The sequence below is a fragment of the Quercus robur genome, chromosome 7 (genome assembly GCF_932294415.1).
Source record: "Quercus robur chromosome 7, dhQueRobu3.1, whole genome shotgun sequence".
NCBI classification, from domain to species: domain Eukaryota; kingdom Viridiplantae; phylum Streptophyta; class Magnoliopsida; order Fagales; family Fagaceae; genus Quercus; species Quercus robur.
The window spans coordinates 39,039,707-39,060,335 of NC_065540.1; the positions used below are offsets into that span (position 1 = coordinate 39,039,707).

At 33.5% G+C, this 20,629-nt stretch overlaps 1 protein-coding gene and 1 long non-coding RNA gene across 2 annotated transcripts; one reads left to right on the plus strand and one right to left on the minus strand.

Annotated features, from left to right (window-relative positions):
* Positions 1 to 7,242: 7,242 nt before the first annotated feature.
* On the minus strand, positions 7,243 to 18,802 carry LOC126691368 (uncharacterized). The gene is made up of 13 exons (XM_050386417.1): positions 18,625 to 18,802; positions 18,254 to 18,400; positions 17,957 to 18,106; positions 17,789 to 17,842; positions 17,535 to 17,598; positions 17,214 to 17,337; positions 14,444 to 14,536; positions 14,248 to 14,328; positions 14,108 to 14,137; positions 13,253 to 13,339; positions 12,820 to 12,880; positions 12,384 to 12,459; positions 7,243 to 10,666 (listed from the first exon to the last, which is right to left on the minus strand). The coding sequence occupies exons 1-13, from the start codon at positions 18,800 to 18,802 to the stop codon at positions 10,495 to 10,497; spliced, it is 1,317 nt and encodes a 438-aa protein (XP_050242374.1). The 3' UTR covers positions 7,243 to 10,494.
* Positions 18,803 to 20,193: 1,391 nt separating this feature from the next.
* On the plus strand, positions 20,194 to 20,462 carry LOC126693372 (uncharacterized). Its single transcript, XR_007645318.1, has 2 exons — positions 20,194 to 20,291; positions 20,432 to 20,462. It is a non-coding gene; the product is annotated as an uncharacterized LOC126693372 (long non-coding RNA).
* Positions 20,463 to 20,629: the final 167 nt, after the last annotated feature.

Consider the following 20,629-nt stretch of genomic DNA (forward strand, 5'->3'; position numbering starts at 1 on the left):
ATATAATAGTTTAAAGCTTGGGTCATAAAAATTATACCTAGCACTCCCCAAGAATTAGGTGTTTTTTTTTGGTGGGGGGGGGGGGGGGGGGTGTTAAATATCATACAATTTTAATCTATAATATTCACTCCATAATAGTTGTTCTTTTTTATTATGTCAAGATACCAATTAACTTTTTATATAGATGGGATTTGAAGTGCAAATCACTTATTCGACAATAAAAGATTTTACCTAAGAATTAAGAGTTGGCCCAAAGCTTAAAACACAGAAGATCAAAAGAATAACTACCTACCCCACCCCCTCCCCCCTTAAAATAAAATAAAAAATAAAAAACTTCTACAATGATATTTGCCTAAAAAAAATTTCCCATAAACCCACCATTTAATAGTTGGAAATATAATCTAAGATGGACTGAATAAACACTGATGATTTTAAAATAACTTAAAAATAAAAACGGCATGCAGTCTCTTTAAAAAAAAATCAAGGTGTATATAGAACATTTTAAAAATTCTAAATATATTATAATACTTTTAAGTCAATTTATTTGTTCGCTTTGCTTTAATTAAGAACTGAAATGACTTGTTTGAATATTTTATATTATGTTAATTTTTAACTTTCTATGCCACATATTGATTATTTTATTTATATCTTTTACTGTTTCAAATATATATATTTATTTATTTATTTATTTTCATCTTAGAGTATGAAGTACCATAAGTATAATAAACAATGCTTATACTAAGTATCAACTCCTTTCTATAATATAAAAATAAAATACCAACCCTAACAGTAAGTACAAAAAAATATTATATAAAAAAAGTACAAAAAAATAATTATAATTTATCTTCACATTATTTTTTTCCTATGTCAATCAAATATTTTGTGTAATTAATTAAGTACTTCTTACTGATATTAATTAGTTCGGCTTTCAACATTTTATTTGAATCATGCACCATATGGACTAAAATCCAGACTCTACCACCTCTGCATGTGCATGGGCCATTAGTCCATTACTCTATCCCTCCACCTTCACCTTCACAATTTCTCTATTTTTAAAATTAATTTATAATTGCCTAGTTGTGTCTGAGACCAGGTGAAAAATATTAGAGTTACTATGGATTTAATTACAAAACTTTTTGCAAATTGATGTCTTTCTTCACATGGAAGATACCATGTCGTCTTCCTTGCCATGTAAAATATTTTATGAGAGAAATTTAAAACAACAAAAGAAATTGAAATATACCTCATGTCATTGTTGCTCAAGTTATATGTAGAAATAAAAAAATAAAATAAAAGAGAGTTATATATATTTTTCTTTTATAAATTCAATAGTTACGATTAATGTGGATGGGTATATGAATCCTTGACATCTTCATTGAAAACACTATGTGATGCAAGTTGAATTACAAGAATACTCTTGACAAAGAGAGTTCTTCTATTTTTGTAGAATAAAGAAACAATAAGATAAATACAAAAAAATAAATCTATACCATATATAATAATAGAAGTATCGAATTTAATTTTCCAAATCTCCTATTGCGCCACTTCATCTACGATATTTTCTGGCAAATCTCCCTCTCTTTTTTTTTCTTTTTTCTTTTTTCTTTTCCTTGTCAAATCCATTGCTCTAATGCCTTATTCAAATGTCTCCATCATGTTTCTTATATTCTACCATTACATTTTGTTTAACCTTCCTCTCCTTACCCTCACTCTTCTTACCCTCACTCTTCTTCCTTCATAATTTCTCACTCTAAACTTCTTTTTTGGCAATTCTTAATTTTTCACTCTAAACTTCTTTTTTGGCAATTCTTATTGCCATAATGCCCTAGTGAAAACACTTAAAGCAGATGGTTTCAAGTCTTAATTTGGCTTCTGCAGAAAACACACTAGTCTCCCTCTTATCTCCAGTTAGAAACCCTGTATAAAGCAAAATACTGATAAATGAATGCTAGGAATATCATCAGGCAACCAAAACATTTTGTACCATTCATCCTTGGGTTTTTTGTTACAAATTTCATTCCACGTTGAACTACAAGTGTACTGACTTGTCTAGATTGAATCCTATTTATAACACTTTCCTCCCCAGATTTACTTGATATTGTGAATTTTGTTGTTTCAGTTTACTGCAATTCTGTTTATCTCGTGTTCTGGATTTGAATTAATTGATTACTTGAGCTTCTTTTTTGGATACATATAAAGAGATAAATCAAAATATTATTTAACTGAATCAGAAGAACAAAAAATCTTTTCTCCAAGGAGAAATAATAGCAGAAGAAAGACAATCTAAGGAAAACACAAAAGTCGTAAATTTTATTGCCCATTTACAACAACAGTGAGCTATTAGAAATTTCAACTTATGAAAGACCTTGCTAACTCCTTTGTATCGGTTGCCAGGACTGCAATTTCTCACGACACAGTATCCCTAATGGCATAGATTGCATCACTGAAAGTTTTCTAATCTCCCTTTACTTGAATGCTTCAAAGTTTCTCTTCCTTAGCTATTTGCCTATTTCCTCTACCACCGCTACTACTTGTTTATAGTCTATGTAACATATGAATTAGTGAAGCATGTTAATTTCCAACAAGCTTTTGGATGGTGCCTGCTGTAGCTTATCTGGCAAGTGATGGCACCAGACCACAGGTTTGATCCCCTAGGTATTATGATTGTAAGCAGGACACAATCTTAAACTAATTTCTAGAATATATATTCTTGTGATGCTGTGAATTTAAGTTACTGTGAATCTATTCAACTTTAGTTATGGATTTGAAATGCAAAATTGGAAAATTCAATTTAGATGATATTGGAAATTAGATTGTTCAAAGAAAGTAGATTGTATAGCATGGTAATTGCCAACAAGCTTTTGGATTGATTTGCTCTATTACTTCAAAATGTAACTTTGATTAAAAGAGATGCAATTTCTTCGCCTTTTTAACAAAAACAACCCTCCTTCTAACATCAACTTTAATGGGTCCAAAATGCCTCCTATCTTGAAATTGTCATTATGAATCCTTGTGTTTCTTTGCAGCCATATGTGGTGGATTGTAGCAGCCCAAGGAATCTTACATAGCTTCATTTTAAATCTTCTTCCCTTGATCTCCTAGTGAAAGAACACAATTTTGAAACTTGTTGCCATAATCCTAGTGAAAAAAGAACACAAAAACAGATGGTTTCTACTCTTAATTCGGCTTCTGCAGAAAACACACAAGTCTCCCTGGTATTCCCAATTAGCACCTCTGTATCTAGAGGAGAGTCTATCATTAACAGGCAACATACTAATGAATGCATATGCTAGAAATGTCATCAGGCAACCTTACTATTTTGCACCTTTCATCCAAGTTGTACAAATCTTATTCCAAGTTGAACTACAAGTGCACTGACCTGTCTTAGAAGGAATCCAATTTATAACACCATCTTCCCCAAGTTTACCTGATATTGTGAATTTTGTTGTTTAAGTTACTGTGAATGTATTTATCTTGTGTTCTGGATTTGAATTACAAATTATGAAAACTAAGGTTAGATGGAATTGGTAATTAGGTTGCCCCCACAAGTGAGTAAATTAGAAACTATTAAATGACAGATTGTGGTTAGGCTGTAACCAATTGTAGTTAGCCAACGGCTTATATGAGTCAAATCCATGTCTATAAATAGCACAGCCACTTTGTATGTAAGTTGATCTAATTGTAATAGAATCTATGTTAGTCATTACTCTATTAGTCTTTTTTCTATTACATTTTTTTCCTTTTCTTCATACTTCATAATGTGAATTTTGTTGTTTCAGTTACTGTGAATCTATTTTTCTTGTGTTCTGGGTTTGAATTACAAAATGTGCAAACCAAGTTTAGATGAAAGTGGTAACAAGGTTGCCCCTAGAAAGTGAGTAAATTAGTTGATTACTTGTTTTATATAAATAAATAAATAAACCAGAGTATTATTTAACAGAATCAAAAGAACAGAAAAAATCTTTTTGCCAAGAAAGGAAATTCAGCAGGAGGAATACAAGCTAAGGAAAACACAAAAGCTACACATTTTACAGCCCATTTACAAAGACAGTGGGCTGTTAAAAATTACAACTTAACAAAAGACCTTGCCAACTCTTTTGCATCCACCATTAGGACGATAATTTCTCACGATGCTGTATCCATCTCAGCATTGATTGCATCAACGGAACTTTTCCAAATATCCAATTTTTTAATCTAAAATATAATAAATAAAATTGAGGCAAGTAGCACCTCCAACCATAGGGCAGTCAATTGGAAGCACCTTTGGAGATTAAAACTACAATCTATCTACAGAAACTGTCATAAAGCACTACCCTTGAAAGTTTTTTCGGAAGTATCTCTCTAGAATCTAAATGAACGGGAGGGTCAAGTTTTTTCCACATTGACTTAGTTGTTTGAGGTTTTTGTCAAGGGAAGGGGTCAAGACAAGGGCTAAGGTTATACAGAAGAAGGAAGGACTTCCTAATGTCAGTTTTAATGTGGAATATCTAAAGGGACACTTGGCAAATTAGTTGATCACCAATTTGAGTATATAATATAAAAAAAGCATCTTTGGGGTGCAGTGGTAAAGTCTCAAAGGTAATTAATCTAGTTGATTAGTTAGTATGTTACCCCTATATTCCTCTGGTATACTATTTAAAGGTAACACAATAAATGGACATTTGAAAGACTTGACCACGATTAAAGAACTACATGATTTTACTAATCTTTATCAGATTGAATGGCTGCTTTTCTGGCCATTCAATACTAAAAAAAATGATCAGAGCTATTTAATACTAAAAAGAAACTACATATCAAATATTCTCGTATAAAGTTTCATTCCTGACAGGAAAAATATAATCCAAACCATATAGCTCAATAAAATAGTATAACCAATTAATGAAGCATAGAAAAAAGAAAAAAAACACTAAAACTTGAATCTTTTATACTTGTATTAGATCAACATCATCCAGTAAAAGAAGACCACCGAAGTATATTTTTGTGGCATATAGTTTTTCTAGAAAATTTGTGTTTGTAACAGTAATTTTTTGTTTCCTTCTCTATGTCACGCAAAATTAGCATGCTAGGGGAATTCTGCACCTCCAACAGTATTTCCTTTCCATTAGTGTACAAATATACAGGCTTCAGGTATTCAAAAAATGTTGGCTCTAATGCTTGCTCAATTTTGTAGAATCTTGTCCAAGAACTGTTTATCCCGTAATTGCTCATCACCTAAACTTCATTATAAGTTTTGCCCTCATTTTTAACAAAATGGTAAAGCAGACTTTTTCTTTTATTACCTCTAGACAGTACATTCTGTATTTGTTGGCATCCAGTTGAGCTAGCGTCTTATAGTACTTAAAACTTTTCCATAGTTAGATTAAAACAAATAACAAAGTATTTGTTTGATTCCAAAATCAACCAATGCAGGCATTCGTTTACACAAACAGAACAACTCCAATTTATTCCAAGATTTGTACCAGGCCAAACTTCTTGAATTTGTTTCCAAGAATGCATATTAAGACTGTACATTTTTACTTCAGGCATTTTCTTTTGAAACTCTACCACTCTCAGCACCTTGTAGTCATCGTTTACAACGTCATAACCAAACATAAATTTAGTTCCAAACTCCAACTTAAAAGGGTAGGATATAAATTCTTCGGTAAAATTATGTATCTTCTTATAAATGGGTTCCAAATAACAAATAGAGTTCTCTCATTCCGGTCACTGAAAAGACAGACTAATCCACGGCAGTAACAAATGTCTGTTTAGCGTAGCAGGGAGTAGATTTCAACGGCATTTCCAAGAACTTCGTTCTTGAAACTAGCCGTGTATATTTGCAAAAACCCATTATAGTCTTTGTGATGAATCAGAATCTCAGAGTGTGTTTTGGTTTGGATGGCATAATGCACTTGCATCTTGATAAAATATGAAGATGATATCCAGCTATGCCACTCCAATGAAATACTGCGAAAACAAATAAGAGTTTTTAAAGGCAATTGTAAAAGAATTTCGGAGGCAGTGATTTTCATTAATAGCAAATTGGAGTTTGGATATATTTATTTGGATATCATGGGATATATCCAAATGAGTATATCCTATGATATCTCAACTCAAACTAACGATTTACTCTGAGGGAGAGGAAATGAGTTCTAACAAAAATCCAAATGGGACCATGGTATTTCCCCTGATATTATATGGTCTTTACAAGGACAAAACTGTCATTGGCCTCAGTTGCTTTTAAACACAATTTGAAATTCGCTTTTCCATTCTCTCTCTACTCCCTCTCTCCCATTCTCTCTACTCCCTCTCTCTCTATTCTCTCTCCTTCCAAAAATGACACTCTCAAACTCCGATCTGCTATTAATGATAATCACCTCCTCCAAAATTCTTTTACAATTGCCTTTAAAAACCCTTATTCGTTTTCACAATATTTCATCGGAGTGGCATAACTGGATATCATCTTCATATTTTATCAAGATGCAAGTGCATTATGCCATCCAAACCAAAACGCACTCCAAGATTCTAATTCATCACAAAGACTATAATGGGTTTTTGCAAATATACACTACTAGTTTCAAGAACAAAGTTCTTGGAAATGCAATTGAAATCTACCCGATGCTACGCTCAGCAAACATTTGTTACTGCCATGGATTAGTTTGTCTTCTCAATGACTAGAATGAGAGAATTCAGTTCGTTATTTGGAACCCATTTATAAGAAGATAAAAAATTTTGCTTGAAGAATTTATATCCAACCCTTTTAAGTTGGAGTTCGAAACTAGATCTACGTTTCGTTATGACGTAAATGGTGACTACAAGGTGTTGAGAGTGGTAGAGTTTCCAAAGAAAAGGCCCAAAATAAAAATGTATAGTCTTAATATGCATTCTTGGAAACAGATTCAAGAAGTTTGGCCGGCTACAAATCTTGGAGTAAATTGTAGTCGTTTTGTTTGTGTAAATGAATCCCTGCATTGGTTGCTTTTGGAATCAAACAAATACTCCATTATTTGTTTTAATCTAGCTACTTAAAATTTTAAGTACTATAAGACCCCAGCTCAACTGGATGCCAATTGATACAAAATGTGCCATCTAGAGGTAATAAAAGAAAAATTCTGCTTTACCACTGTGTTCAAAAATAAGGGCAAAACTTATAATGAAGTTTGGGTGTTGAACAACTACGGGATAGATAGTTCTTGGACATGATTCTACAAAATCAAGCAAGCATCAGAGCCGACATTTTTTGAATACCTGAAACCTGTTTTTTGTACAATAATGGAAAGGAAATGTTGTTAGAGGTGCAAAATTCCCCTAGCATGCTAATTTTGCATGATATAGAGAAGGAAACAGAAAAGACTGTTACAAACACAACTTTTCCAGAAAAACTATATGCCATAGAATTATGCTTTGGTAGCCTTCTTTTACTGGACGATGTTGATCTAATACAAGAATAAAGGATTTATTGTTTTTTTCTTTTTTCTATGCTTCATTAATTGGTTATATTATTTGATTGAGCTATATGGTTTAGGTTCTATTTTTCCTTTTAGGAATGATATTTTATATGGTAATATTTGATATGTAGTTTTTTTTAGTATTGAATAGCTTCGACCATTTTTTTTTTAGTATTGAATGGTCAGGAAAGCAGCCATTCAATCTGATAAAGATTAATAAAATCATGTAGTTCTTTAATCGTGTTAAAATCTTTCAAATGTACATCTATTGTGTTACCTTTAAATAGATACTAGAGGAATATAAGGGGTAACATACTAACTAATCAACTAGATCAATTACCTTTGAGACATAATCACTGCACTCTAAAGATGTTTTTTTTAACATATACTCAAATTGGCGATCAACTGATTTGCCCAGTGTCCCTTGAGATATTCCACATTAACTGACATTAGGAAGTCCTTCCCTCTTCCGTATAACCTTAGTCCATGTCTTGACCCCTTCCCTTGACAAAAACCTCAAACAACTAAGTCAATGTGGAAAAAACTTGACCCTCCCACTCATTTAGATTCTAGAGAGATGCTTCCGAAAAAACTTTCAAGGGTAGTGCTTTATGATACAATTTCCATAGGAAGACTGTAGTTTTAATCTCCAAAGGTGCTTCCAATTGATTTCCCTGTGGTTGGAGGTGCCAGCTAGATTTTTCATTGTTTCAGCACATAAAGTATAGTGTGATAACCCTTCTTTACCTCATAGTCACATCAACTTGATAAGGGCCTGATGAATTTGTCTACACCTATAGTGGTGACAATTGGGGTACTACTAATGCATTTAGGTGTGTGCCATGAGTTGTGTTCTGGTATGATTGGGATTGCTACTCTTGTAAGTTGTAACTACATCGCTGTAATCTTGGGAGACACAGGGTATCCCTACTAAGGAGGTCTTGCTTTCTTTTACCGTCTTTATGTTCCCCTCCAGAAAGTTTTTTGATTGTTGTCTAATCTTTTACAAACTTCTTTAGGAACATTGAAATAGGAGAAGCAATAAATGAGGAGTAAAGTTGGAACATTTGATACAATAGTTTGGCCTTCCAAAAGAAGATGAGGTCTATGAACGAGGCATTTTGTAGCGATTTTGATTCCACATCAGAATATAATTATCTACTCCTTTTGAGCGTGCTAATCCACTTCATTCTCATAAGAACCACTTTTAGAAAGTTCCAGCCTTGGTCATGTCCAATCTTATAGAGCCAAAAGATGTTTTTCCTTCTTTTTCTTTTTCTTTTTTCAAATCCTAGTGCTTTTATTTTTCTAGATGTCAATGGCATCACCGAATTCAAGGTTCTTTTAACAAAATGAATCTCTCTCTGTATAGCTGTTGTTATACTGTGAAAGGGTATTTTAGTGGTGTTTCCAAATGAAGGTTATTTGCGCTAATTACAATTTATTATCTTAACAAGTTTTAAAAAAAATTGTAAAATTTTTTGAATGTAGCATTGTTGAAATTATATTTAGGGAAGTAGTTATTAAGTTAAAAATGCAATTACAAAAAAAAAAATAAAAATAAAAAATAAATAACATGCTCCATAACAAAAGTACTATTAAATCAAAATGGTGTGAAGTTAAAGAATATAACGATTGATTAGCTTCTTGGCATGCATGAATTGTTCAAATGTATTAATGGTACGTGGATAGGGTATATTCGTAACATTCCAATAATACTTATTGCCTTTCTTTTTAAAGTTTAACTATTTCTATTATATCGTGAAATGTAACTGTCATGTCCTTTGACACTCTAATCCTCTGCTTGGTAACCTCTTTCTGATTTTAGACCTGCTTCTTTCTAGGTCTTTTCTTACTTCTTTTGTATGGGATAAAATTTAACTGTCACAGGATAAGATGGGCGATTGTTTCTTAGGTTCTATGCGCTGGTGAGGATCTAGCAACACAACAAACTGCTAGCCAAATGATTAATCTGCTAAGGCAGCTTCAGTTTGTGTATAATGATGTTCAATATATATATCCTATGTGGAGTTTAGATTTTTTATCACTGAGACAATCAGCAATAGTTTGCTCCTGCATTTAAGTGTTTCTTTAGTGTTCATTGTTCTAAAAAGTATTTATCCCAAGCATTTTTCATTGCTTTTGATTAAAGTCTGAAGTGTTTTCTCAATCTTTTAACCAACTAAAGATGTTTGAAAATGACTGATTGCTGGATTAGGCAAATTCTGTCATGGGGCACATGATGGTATGAAAGTTAGGGTGTGTAAGTTGTAGTAAAATTGAGATTTGCTGGGACTTAACTAATGCTAAATGTGGTTATGGGCCAGGGCCAATGGAGGGATTTTATTTAGCTGTTGTGCTTAATCAAGAAATACTTTTACTGCTTTTGTATGCATGGAAGAACGAATAGAAATGTATTTTTCATTTTTGAGTGTGAGCAAATACTTGTAGTTGTGTTTTGATTTTTTTTTTTTTTTTCAAAAAGTAAATTACAGGTCTTGCTTGCTTCTAATGAAGCTATTGCAAGTTACATAGCATAAAACTGTGACTCTTGCTTGCTTTAATAGTTCAACTAAGAATTCTTGTTTTGCATGTATTAATCCCTTGTACAAAATTTCTCAAACCCCTGAAAATTACCAAAACATCAACTAAAAATACCCCTGCAAATGTCAGTTGACAAGCCCCATATAGATTCCCTGGATCCTAGAAGAATCAAGTTCATTCCATTATTAGGTCAATTGACATTTCTCCTATAAGAATGGGTGGAGGTGAGCGCCTGAGATGTAGGAAAGCTAATAGCTAACAGGTACTGTGTATTTGTACTTAATGGTAGTACACTTAAGAAACCTATGCTTTTTACCTTTGTTAGTGTAAAATAGCCAACAAACTCAATATAAAAAATTTACCGATTAATTTATGTACAACAGCAATAATTTTCAAAACATGATATAAATTCATTTTTGGAATACAAATTTCTTTGAAGTTAGACATATTAGCCATATAGGGTATTATCTTTGGTGTTTAGGAAAGTATTGAGCCAAGCTTTGCTTTGTTCAAGTTTGGTTCATTAATTAATCAAGCAATTGGATGGATATGCATATGATGGTAATACAGAGAACATACTCTTAAGAATATGCAAAAAAAGGAATGCAAGTTGTTTCTTACCATTATCAACTACACCCGGTATCACATTGATGTTCTTCTCAAGCTCAGCTGGGTTCTGTATCCCATTCAGGAAGCTGATGACGTAGCAAGAACTCAAGTTAACAACATTAGTCAGTATTCTTAAACCACAAAAACCTTATACATATTGAAGCAAGTTGGTTTCTGGGCCAATTCTGGCAAGCGGGAATCAATTGCACAAGGGTTTGCTAAAGCATAAAAGATAAAAATAAAGAAATGAACAAACAAACCAAGGATGAGCTGATCTTTCAACTAGAGCATCAACTAATATTTGATTTAGATCAGTATCTAATGTTCAATAAGAAAACAAATGCCTCTTTTGCTATATCACCTCCAGAAGACAATGACAAATTAGTATCCATGTAGTCAGGAATGCGATTCAATTCCATGTTCAGGCCAATGGATCAGGTGGTAAAGGAGTGTGGTGGTCCAAGAAACAGCCAACTGCTGCATGGTGAAGCAGGCTTTAGACAATATGCAGTTGCGGCCTTCCAAATCTAGGCCTCAAAACTAACTCTGCAATGGGTGTGCAACCAACCCGCCAAAACCGACCCAACCCAACCCAACCCGCCAGGTTGGGTCAGATTTTAGGCCTTGGTGGGTTGGGTTGGGTTACAAAAAAAATTTTGATAGCGGCTTGGGTTGGGTTTGGATCATAAAATTTCAAACCCACCAAACCCAACCCGACCCACCCATATATTTAATATATATATAAATATAATATTATATAATTAATAAATTTTTAAAAATAACCAACTCTTCCTATCCTATATAAAAGCCCATTAGTTCACATAAACCCTAGTAAATTACTATTGTTGTTTAGTCATTAGTGTTGTTTGCCTTTAAGGAGTTACATTGATACTAATTTTTGGGTTTTTTTAATATATTTATATTTATATTTATTTCTACTCAATCTAATAATAATAATTAAAAAAATTTGTTCAACCCATGGGTTCAACTGAACCCATGGGTTTGGTTGGGTTGAATTTTTTTTGACCCACCATGGTGGGTTGGGTCAAAAAATCCCCTCAAACTGACTGATGCACACCCCTACTGCATTTGATAAAGGTAGAAACTAAAAGAATGGATTCCAGGTAAGGGTACCACATGAAACTAAAATGTACATTTAAGATATCCAACCATCCTTTCTCTTCCATCCTCCCAGGAACAAACTCAACATAACTCAAAAAAGCTTAATCCCACACAACTTGGGGTCAGATTTATAAATATTTCTTGCCATCCAGCTCTATGTAGAAAAATTCCCAGTAAAAATATTCCTTAGGCTTTAGCCATCTAGACCATGTAAGACCAGAACTATTATAGTTCTATTCTAAATTCCACATTAAACTGTCCTGACTTAGCCTACTAGTCTCAAAACTAATAGCTGATATAAACTGTTTTTAGTTATCAAATTTTCTGAAAAAATGGAACAGCCGAACAGGCAAGTCTACTTTTTAAGTTTCTTCCATTTGAAAAACTTCTGATTCACGTTTGTAAAGTATTAGCCTGTGAAAATATTAAGCTTACAATTTTCAAAACAAGAGCTTTTATTCTAAAATTTGGGACTTAAAAATTAAAAATTAAAAAAGAAAAGAAATACAGATGTCCACTTTAAAAGCATATAAACAACTGCTGGTTAGTTTGCAGCCAAGACAACAAAATCAAAAGGGAATTTAACCAGTAAAGTTCTAAAACACAACACATGGACAAAGTTCTGTACCAAAGTTTCATTTGGGGAAAACAAAGGGAGGAAATAGTAATAAGAATATATACCTCACATCTATAATCATATTCCCAAGATCTGTGATTACTGGACCATCCTTCCTTAGGGCAGATCGAATTTCAGGAACTGTAACATTCACAGGAAATACAGTAAGTAGATTATATAACTCCTCTTCCCCCCACCCCAAAAAAAAAAAAAAAAAAAAAAAAAATCAAAATATATATACCTACAAATAAATAATAATAGTGTCATCCAGTCTTGAATAAAAAGCATGAAAATGCCCTCTGGGAACTGACAACAGGAAATTAGAACAGACAATCCTATCATTACAACTTCCCAATGTAATTAAAGAGGCTACAAATAAACAACCCTAAAGGGGAAAAAAAACCCTCAAAGAAAATTCAAATGCAATTGTAAGATTTATAAACAGGTATTACAGAGATGCATCATTCAATTTGTATTTGGAATGGCACCATGAAAAACAACCTCCCCCAAGAGCAATGAGCCGCCTTGAAACAGGCGATGTGGCAAGTGGGAGAACTTCAACCTAAAACACATCTTGTCAACTTTTTGGACATGTTGCATGAGATCAATATCAACAATCAATTTGAAATCCTATTGAATTATTCCAAATCTTCTTAAGATGAGTGTGAATGAAAATCACTACATCATCATTCTCCACAGCAAAGTCTCTCAAATGGTACCGACTAAATTAGGGTCCTTAACCAAACATCAAGCCATAAATAAATAAAAGGTTCTTCTATAGGACTGAGTTCTCCTGCTCAATATTTTCTATTACTAATCAATGCAAATGAGAAAAATATATAACTAAACATGTCTATGATTGACAATATCAACTATGAAGAACTCAAACTACAGAAACAAAATAACTGATTAAGCACAAAGGGAAGTTACTAACCACAACTGGAAACTTGCTACCAAGCCGATGAACAACCTTTGCATGTTCAGCTAATATTATGCACACATTTGCCATGGAACAAACCTCCTGATTTAGCAAAAGAAAAATTATCAGAATAAAAAATAAGTTTGATCAATATTGTCACTTTAATCTGGATGCCAGGTACTCAAGTGGAGATCCATAACTTTTGTTACACCCCCCCCCCCCCCCAAAAAAAAAAAACAATCAATTTTAGGTTTAAATATATGTGTCTGTTATTTTCACTTCTAGAGCTTCCTTTGTGTGCATAGGGATAACTAATACTTGAAGAAATGACGAGGGAGGGATCACTTAAGATGCTGTGGTGATATGCAATGAAGAACAATCAATGCATTGGTGCAAAGGTGATATAATGAAAATAATAACTGGACTGCTGCAGTCACGAAGTCAAGAAATTAAGATAACCCACATGAGATATGCTTATTATGAAGATAATAACTTCTTAAATAAACTTCATGTGATAATATATAATTAGGCCTTTATGTAAGTCAGTATCAAACAGCATCTGAAACCAAGGTTCGAACGTCAAATTGAAACCAATAAAATACCAAAGAAGCCAAGAATTTAAAAGAACTAAGCAGAAAACTATGAACTGCCAGCAGCTGGCACGTGCAATATAACTGCTAAAACTTGATTTAGACACAGCTGTTTCACTGGAAGTGATGAAAAAACTTTAATAATTCCTGAATTATTAGAATATTGCCATTAATAACAGGAATCCCGTTGTCTAGCAGAGACAAAGCACCCATTTTCCCAATGAATTATATCATTAAGACAATTCAGTGGTAAATAACTATTAATTTAAATTTCACTCACCTTCTGAACAGTATGAGTGGCTTCCCCTCCCTGGCAAAAAAAAAAAATAGCAGTATATCTAATTAGACATCAGAATATTAAAATACAAAAACCAAAAAGAACCAACACACCCAAAAAAAATGCCATGAGGAATCTTAAACCTTAAACAGGTTTTTGTTAAAGTCCACTTCATCTACCACGTCAAACACAATGTCAATGTTATCAACATCATTCAAATCAACCTGAATTGGCAGCAAAAACACTATGGAGATGAAAACATATGTCAGAAACATAGTAAATTAAATATCTCATCTAGAAAGGTTACCCAAAATATTAAGAATACCAGACAAAACTTACCATTCTCAAACCAAATTGTTTAGCTAGAAGTCGTGAATGGTAGTTTGCTCCAACTGCAACAATGTCTTTCAACCGGAAGAACATTTGAAAAGGCTAATCAAAACCCATTGACAAGAATACAAATACCAAATTTTGTAATATGAATGAGCCAGTAATTACAATTATGATTTGCTTTGATCATAAGAATACTTCAACAAACCAGACCTACACTTATAGTTCATGATCAAAAGTGGAAAATGGACATTTACTTCTTTGTGTTTTATAGTGGCACCTTCCCTTTTCTAGGGAATTATAAAATGACCACTAAAAAGAAGAATTTCATACAAAGCATGAATTTAAACAAAATCCTCACTTATATCTTTGTGTTATAATGCTTCAAATCTGCGCATTAGTGATGTTAGGAGTCTCTAAATATTCAATTGTAAGGAAAAAGAGAATCACAGTCTGTATCCTCTTATGTGTAAAGATGGCAAAAGGTTTGCAAATGAGATTTAGCTCAAATGACACATCCTCCCCCTTCTAAGAGCAAGGTGGAGGGTGAAGTTGTGAGTGTGTTACTAATGGGTAAAGTTTTTTTTTTTTTTTTTCCTTCTTTTTTTTTTTTTTTAATTGTTTATATGTAAACTACTATTACAAATGAGGAAATAGATCAAGAAAATAATTGGCCTACTCCTAAATAAGTACAATCTCAAATTCATAAGATCTATAATGTATAAACACTAGAAAAGAAGTTGACAGGGATGCTACTCAAAACAGTAAACCACTCATACAGGGATCCCAACAAGTACATGCATAGACCATTCAACACCATATAAAATTCCAAAGAGAGTAAACACAAAGGACCACATGTTACCATCTCAGGCATGACCCAAGAAATCCCAAAGAGAGTAAACACAAAAGATTACATGTTATTGCCAAGGAACAATGTAAAAGATGGCAAGCAACAAACTCTCCATCACTCTTGCAAGTGCAACACTAGTCAACAGTCATTAATTAGGTAGAGTTTTCAAAGATTATCCGCGGTCAAAATTTTGTCAAATGATGGTACCCAAGAATATGGGGTACCTTTACACTCCATATTCTCCTCCAGGGCAAGTGAGTTCTTATAGAATCCTCTAAGACCCAGTAGAAGGACCAAACCTTGAACTTTCCACTTTTAGCTAATCTCCATGGATGTTAATCTTCGAGATGGCCTTAAGAATACTTATAAAAATAAAAAAATAAAAGAATACTTATCAACAAAAAAAATGGCCTTAGGAATACTAATCATCAAAGAAATTATCCACTGCTTCCAACTGAGGGTGCAGGATATGTCCAGTACCCAATTAAGAAGCCACAGAAGCACCTTCGTCTACGGCCACTCAAGGAACAAATCCCTAAGAAAAACTTCAGCACACCAAAATAACAGCATAAAATATGTAAAAGAGAGGATAAAGTGCTGTTATTAAGAGCACTCTTTTTTCACTGATAAGAAAAGAGTGCTCTTAATAAAAGTGATCTTCCCCCCATTTTGCAAGATACAATTTCTTCCAGCTGGCAAGCCTATTCTCCATCTTTTTGACAATCAAATTCCAAAACGCTCACACCTTATGGAAGATTCCAGTGGTAAGCCTAAATATGTTACAGGAAGTTAACCCAGCTTGCAACCCAAAATTGCTGACTAGTCCAGAGCTTTGTTCACCCCACTGGTACAAGTTCACTTTTATTTCAAATTGATACAACTTTAAAAAGAAGGATACATCTAAGGAAAACAAGATGCTAATCATTTTCCTTACAAAACAATATTATATCATCTGCAAAGAGAAGGTGCAAGACTTCCATGCTCACCTATTTCACCCTTCAACTTTAAATCGAAGCAATTGAAGCACCTTCAACAACTCTATGCAACATCCTACTCATGATCTCCATCATTAAGATAAACAATAATGGAGATAAAGGATTCCTTGTCTCAATCCTCTAGAAATACCAAAGAAGCCGGTAGGACTACAAAAAACCATTGATCATGATTGAGAATTAAGTAGTAGATACACAAATACATATCCAATCCAGCCATTTCACTGCAAAACTGTATTTCTCAAAACAAGAACAGTAAGCAATCCCAATTCATGATCATAATCCTTCTTGACATCTAGCTTACAAAAACCACTGGGCTTCAACTTCGCAGTTTACTGTCCAAGCACTGAATCAAGGATCTACCTAGTTGGTCTTGAACTCACAACATCATCCTCCACCCTATTCTTATATGGGGAGGAAGTGTGGTGCGGACACCACATGATGGCACATCTATGGAGATTATCTTTATCATTTATGTTATCTTTATTTGGGTTTATCTTTAGTATTAGATTAGTATTTGAGATTGTTAGGATTTGTTTAGGAGAGTTTATCTTTATCATTATGATTCCTGGAAGCTGTATATAAAGCTCCAGATGGTTCCTTTTGTATTTTACAGACTATTATTATTATTATTGAGATTATTTGCAGAGATTGCATTGATTTGTTTGGTGATGATTCCAAACACCTTAGGTGGGAAGCCTAAGGTTTTACGGTAGGACTAATCTAGGTGGGAAGCCTAGGTTGTCCTACATCAAAGTGCCATTTGAGTTGCAGCTAATTGGTAAGTAGAATGAAAATAGTATGAAATCCTATTTAATTTCTAAGAGGTAGAACAAGATCTAAGGAATCTAACTTGCATGAAAACTATTCTTTTGCAGTACAAGTGCTAGTTAATAAGAAAGAAGGAAAAACTATCATAAAATCATTAGAACCACACCTTTCCTTCACCAATTAGTTTTCCAAGCTCTTCAATGACGAGAGATGTGCCTTCTGTTCCCAGTCCAATCACCATTCCAGATTTCACAAGTGCCACAGCCCTCTTAGCAAGGGCACATCTTGTGCTGCAAGAGTATTACTGGAAAATTATATGAAGTCCATTCAAATATGTAGAAAAAGAAAGGGTAAAAGATGTGGAAAGTAAACTAGACTGAACTACATAAACATGTAAAAAGTTTGAACTAGTTTCTCCAATATGCTAGAGTATAATCCACAAGAGAAAAGAATGTACAAAAATAACAGGAAAGAGTAATTAGTTAACCAGTCCATGAAGTAACACACCATGCCAATGTTAACATACAAATCAGTGATAGATGTCCTTGTCCCTTAAACACATTCACAAGCAATTACAAACAGATTTACATAAGCACCTACAAAATATAAATATAGGAGCAATGCATGAATTCATGGGCCAAAAGGACTCAGTGCACATAGAATCTGATGTCCAGATTTCAAGGCTAGATTATAAAGTGCTCTTTTTTTCCCACATGCAACAAACATAGGGTGGTGCATAACCTGCCCATGCATTAACCCCCAACTTATATGTGTCACAGCCATTAATATTTTCTACTGGAAATGAAAGCAAAATCCATCACTTCAAAGACCACCAAATGAAGCTCTGCATTTCCACTATAAAACTAAAATTTGGAAAAAAAAAATGCTAATATGGATCTTTGAACTTACAGTTTTGGGAGTTTTCAAGGGCTGAACTTCTTCTCTTTAGATGATTGAGCGTGCTTTCAGATGTAGGATGGCCAGTATTTGGGAATAGGTGATGCTTGTCACCATTTGCTAACTGTTTAGTAACATTGACTCTTTCCACTGGAGAATCAACTATTTTAAAGAATTTTTGTTGTTATAAAGCCATACAAATGAGCAAAACACAGCAGATGAAAGTTATGATTCAGTTCAAACCGACCATTCATAATGACCTATGCTTAACATAAGCAGTTGCACAAAATCAGAAATGATAATTCTCACCTGATGGTATAATTTCACAGCTTGTAGCCACACCAACAAGAGAAGGATAATCTTGGTGCACTATTGCTTCCGCTGGATCTTTCGCTTTACTTCTCCTTTGTGCTCGAGGACCCCCACTTTTTTTGCATCTATTGCTATGAAACATCCCTGGACTCAGTTCATGATTATGTTCAAGAATGACATGACACAGATGGAACTTCCCATCAGAGCCAAGTGCAACATTAACTTTGGCTTTGCAATTCGTTTTAGGAGACTGTCTCAATGAAAACTTTTTCTTTGCCGTGCTTTCCCGCTTTCCAGCTCTTGCACATGCAAGAGTGAGTAATTTAACTTGCCATCATCGCTACACCTTGAACTTCTTCTGTATATACCAAAGCCTTCACGCTGAGCAAACTTGCTATAGTAATTACGAACCTCTTCCGGAGAGGCAAACACCATCCCGGCCTTGGTTGTTTCTGCTTCTTCATTCCCTAACCCTCCTACATTGTGTTCCTCTACTTTGTCACCGTCAACTCTCTCCTTAATCACAAGAAGACCCTTGATTATCATTCTCCAATGTCACATTTACCATAGAATCACCTTCCATCTCCTAATAAAATAACCCCAAAAAAAAAAAAAAATGTGGCCTCAAACTTGATTAATTGAATAAAACAGATTATAAATGGCACAAAATGCTAAAATTGAGGCTTATAGCAATCTAGAAGGTTGCCAAACAGGAATCTTTAACCAACCAAAGAGTATCAAATAATCCAAAATTATTCAGCCTTACAATGATCTCAATAAGTTCCTAGTAAATCCCACCAAAATTCAAAAAAGAATCACTGAGAGTTTATTTACTTCAAATCCCAATTCAAAAATTTCCAGAGATTTAATGGCTGAATGTTACATCCCAATTCTAATACAAGGGCCCTTTAAACATTGATCAGAAAAATTACCCAACGCCCAAAAAAAAAAAAAAAAAAAAAAAAAAAAAAGAAAAATAACGGAGCAGATAACCCATAACCCAAAAAACTTCATGCACAACTGCAAGAAACTGATTTTTGTAAGGACCCATTTGGTTGCTCAGAAAATTAAGGCAAGGAAAACAAAAGCCGGAAGTTAAATTCAATATTTTTCCACGATTTGGAGCCTATTAAGCCTCATTTGATTTAGTTGTGCTAAATTTTTCACTTTCCTAAAACTAAAATAAAAAATAAATAAATAAATGAAGTAGAATTCTGAGTGATTGAGTATTATAAAAAGTGTGCACTAGTTTATATTCTGGACAAACAAAGAGGGCATAAAGAAAGAAACAGTTATAATACAAGTAATGAGTCTTACGAATAGAGAGAGTCTCTGGGACTGAACTGGGGCTTCGCCAGAGAACACAGTGTTGGGTTGGTGGGATGAACAACACGTACACAAGAAGTGCAGCCAACACAAAAAACGCACCAACTCCCTTTGAAAATCAAACGGCCGGTCACCTAAACACAATGATTTTCAAGTGTAGCCAACACTTATGGCATGTACAATGAAATTTTTTTTTAAATTTTTTTTTTTTTTTGATGGGTTTTAAAATTATCTATATATATATATATATATATAAAAAACCGAAGCTTTTGCTGGCACCACAATTTTTTACGTCAGCACAATATTTAAAAAATAAAAAATAAATAAAAATTATAACTCCTCAAAACCCTAGCAACCTTACCCCTCTCTCAAGTTAAGAAATATAAAGCCACAATTTTCCACGTCAGCATAATATTTAAAAAATAAAAAATAAATAAAAATTATAACTCCTCAAAACCCTAGCAACCTTACCCCTCTCTCAAGTTAAGAAATATAAAGTCATGGTTTCTACAAACTCTCTCTCTCCAGACGTAGAAAGCCCTAAAACATTCAAGATCTACAAAGTTCAGTTCTGTTTATATATTAATTAATACATAAACAGAACAATCAGTTTGCAAGCTCTTTATGCAAGGCCTGGATAAGAAGGGACGCCCCATCGTGGTTTGCTTTGGTGGTAGGCATAAGCAGAACAATCTAGAGGAGTTCAAGCGTATGTTATTTTGACTTCAATAACTATTATTATATATTTCTTGAGTTTTCTATTCTCTAGCAAATTGAATTTGTGCAATCTCCCTGCTGCAAAATCGGAGCTGGTGATTAGATAAATGGAGATGTCTTTACTTTTTGCAGGTTTTGTGGTCTACAGCTTAGACAAAATATGTTCTAGGTAACTTCCTCTCCCCGTCTCTATTATTTTATCATTGGAGAGGGAATACCATTGTCTTTGAAGAATCATTATATTTTTTATGTTTTTTTTTTTATTATTTTTTTTAAATTTGTTTTATGTAAGGTTAGTTTGTTTACATCAGTTCTTTATCTCAAAGATAA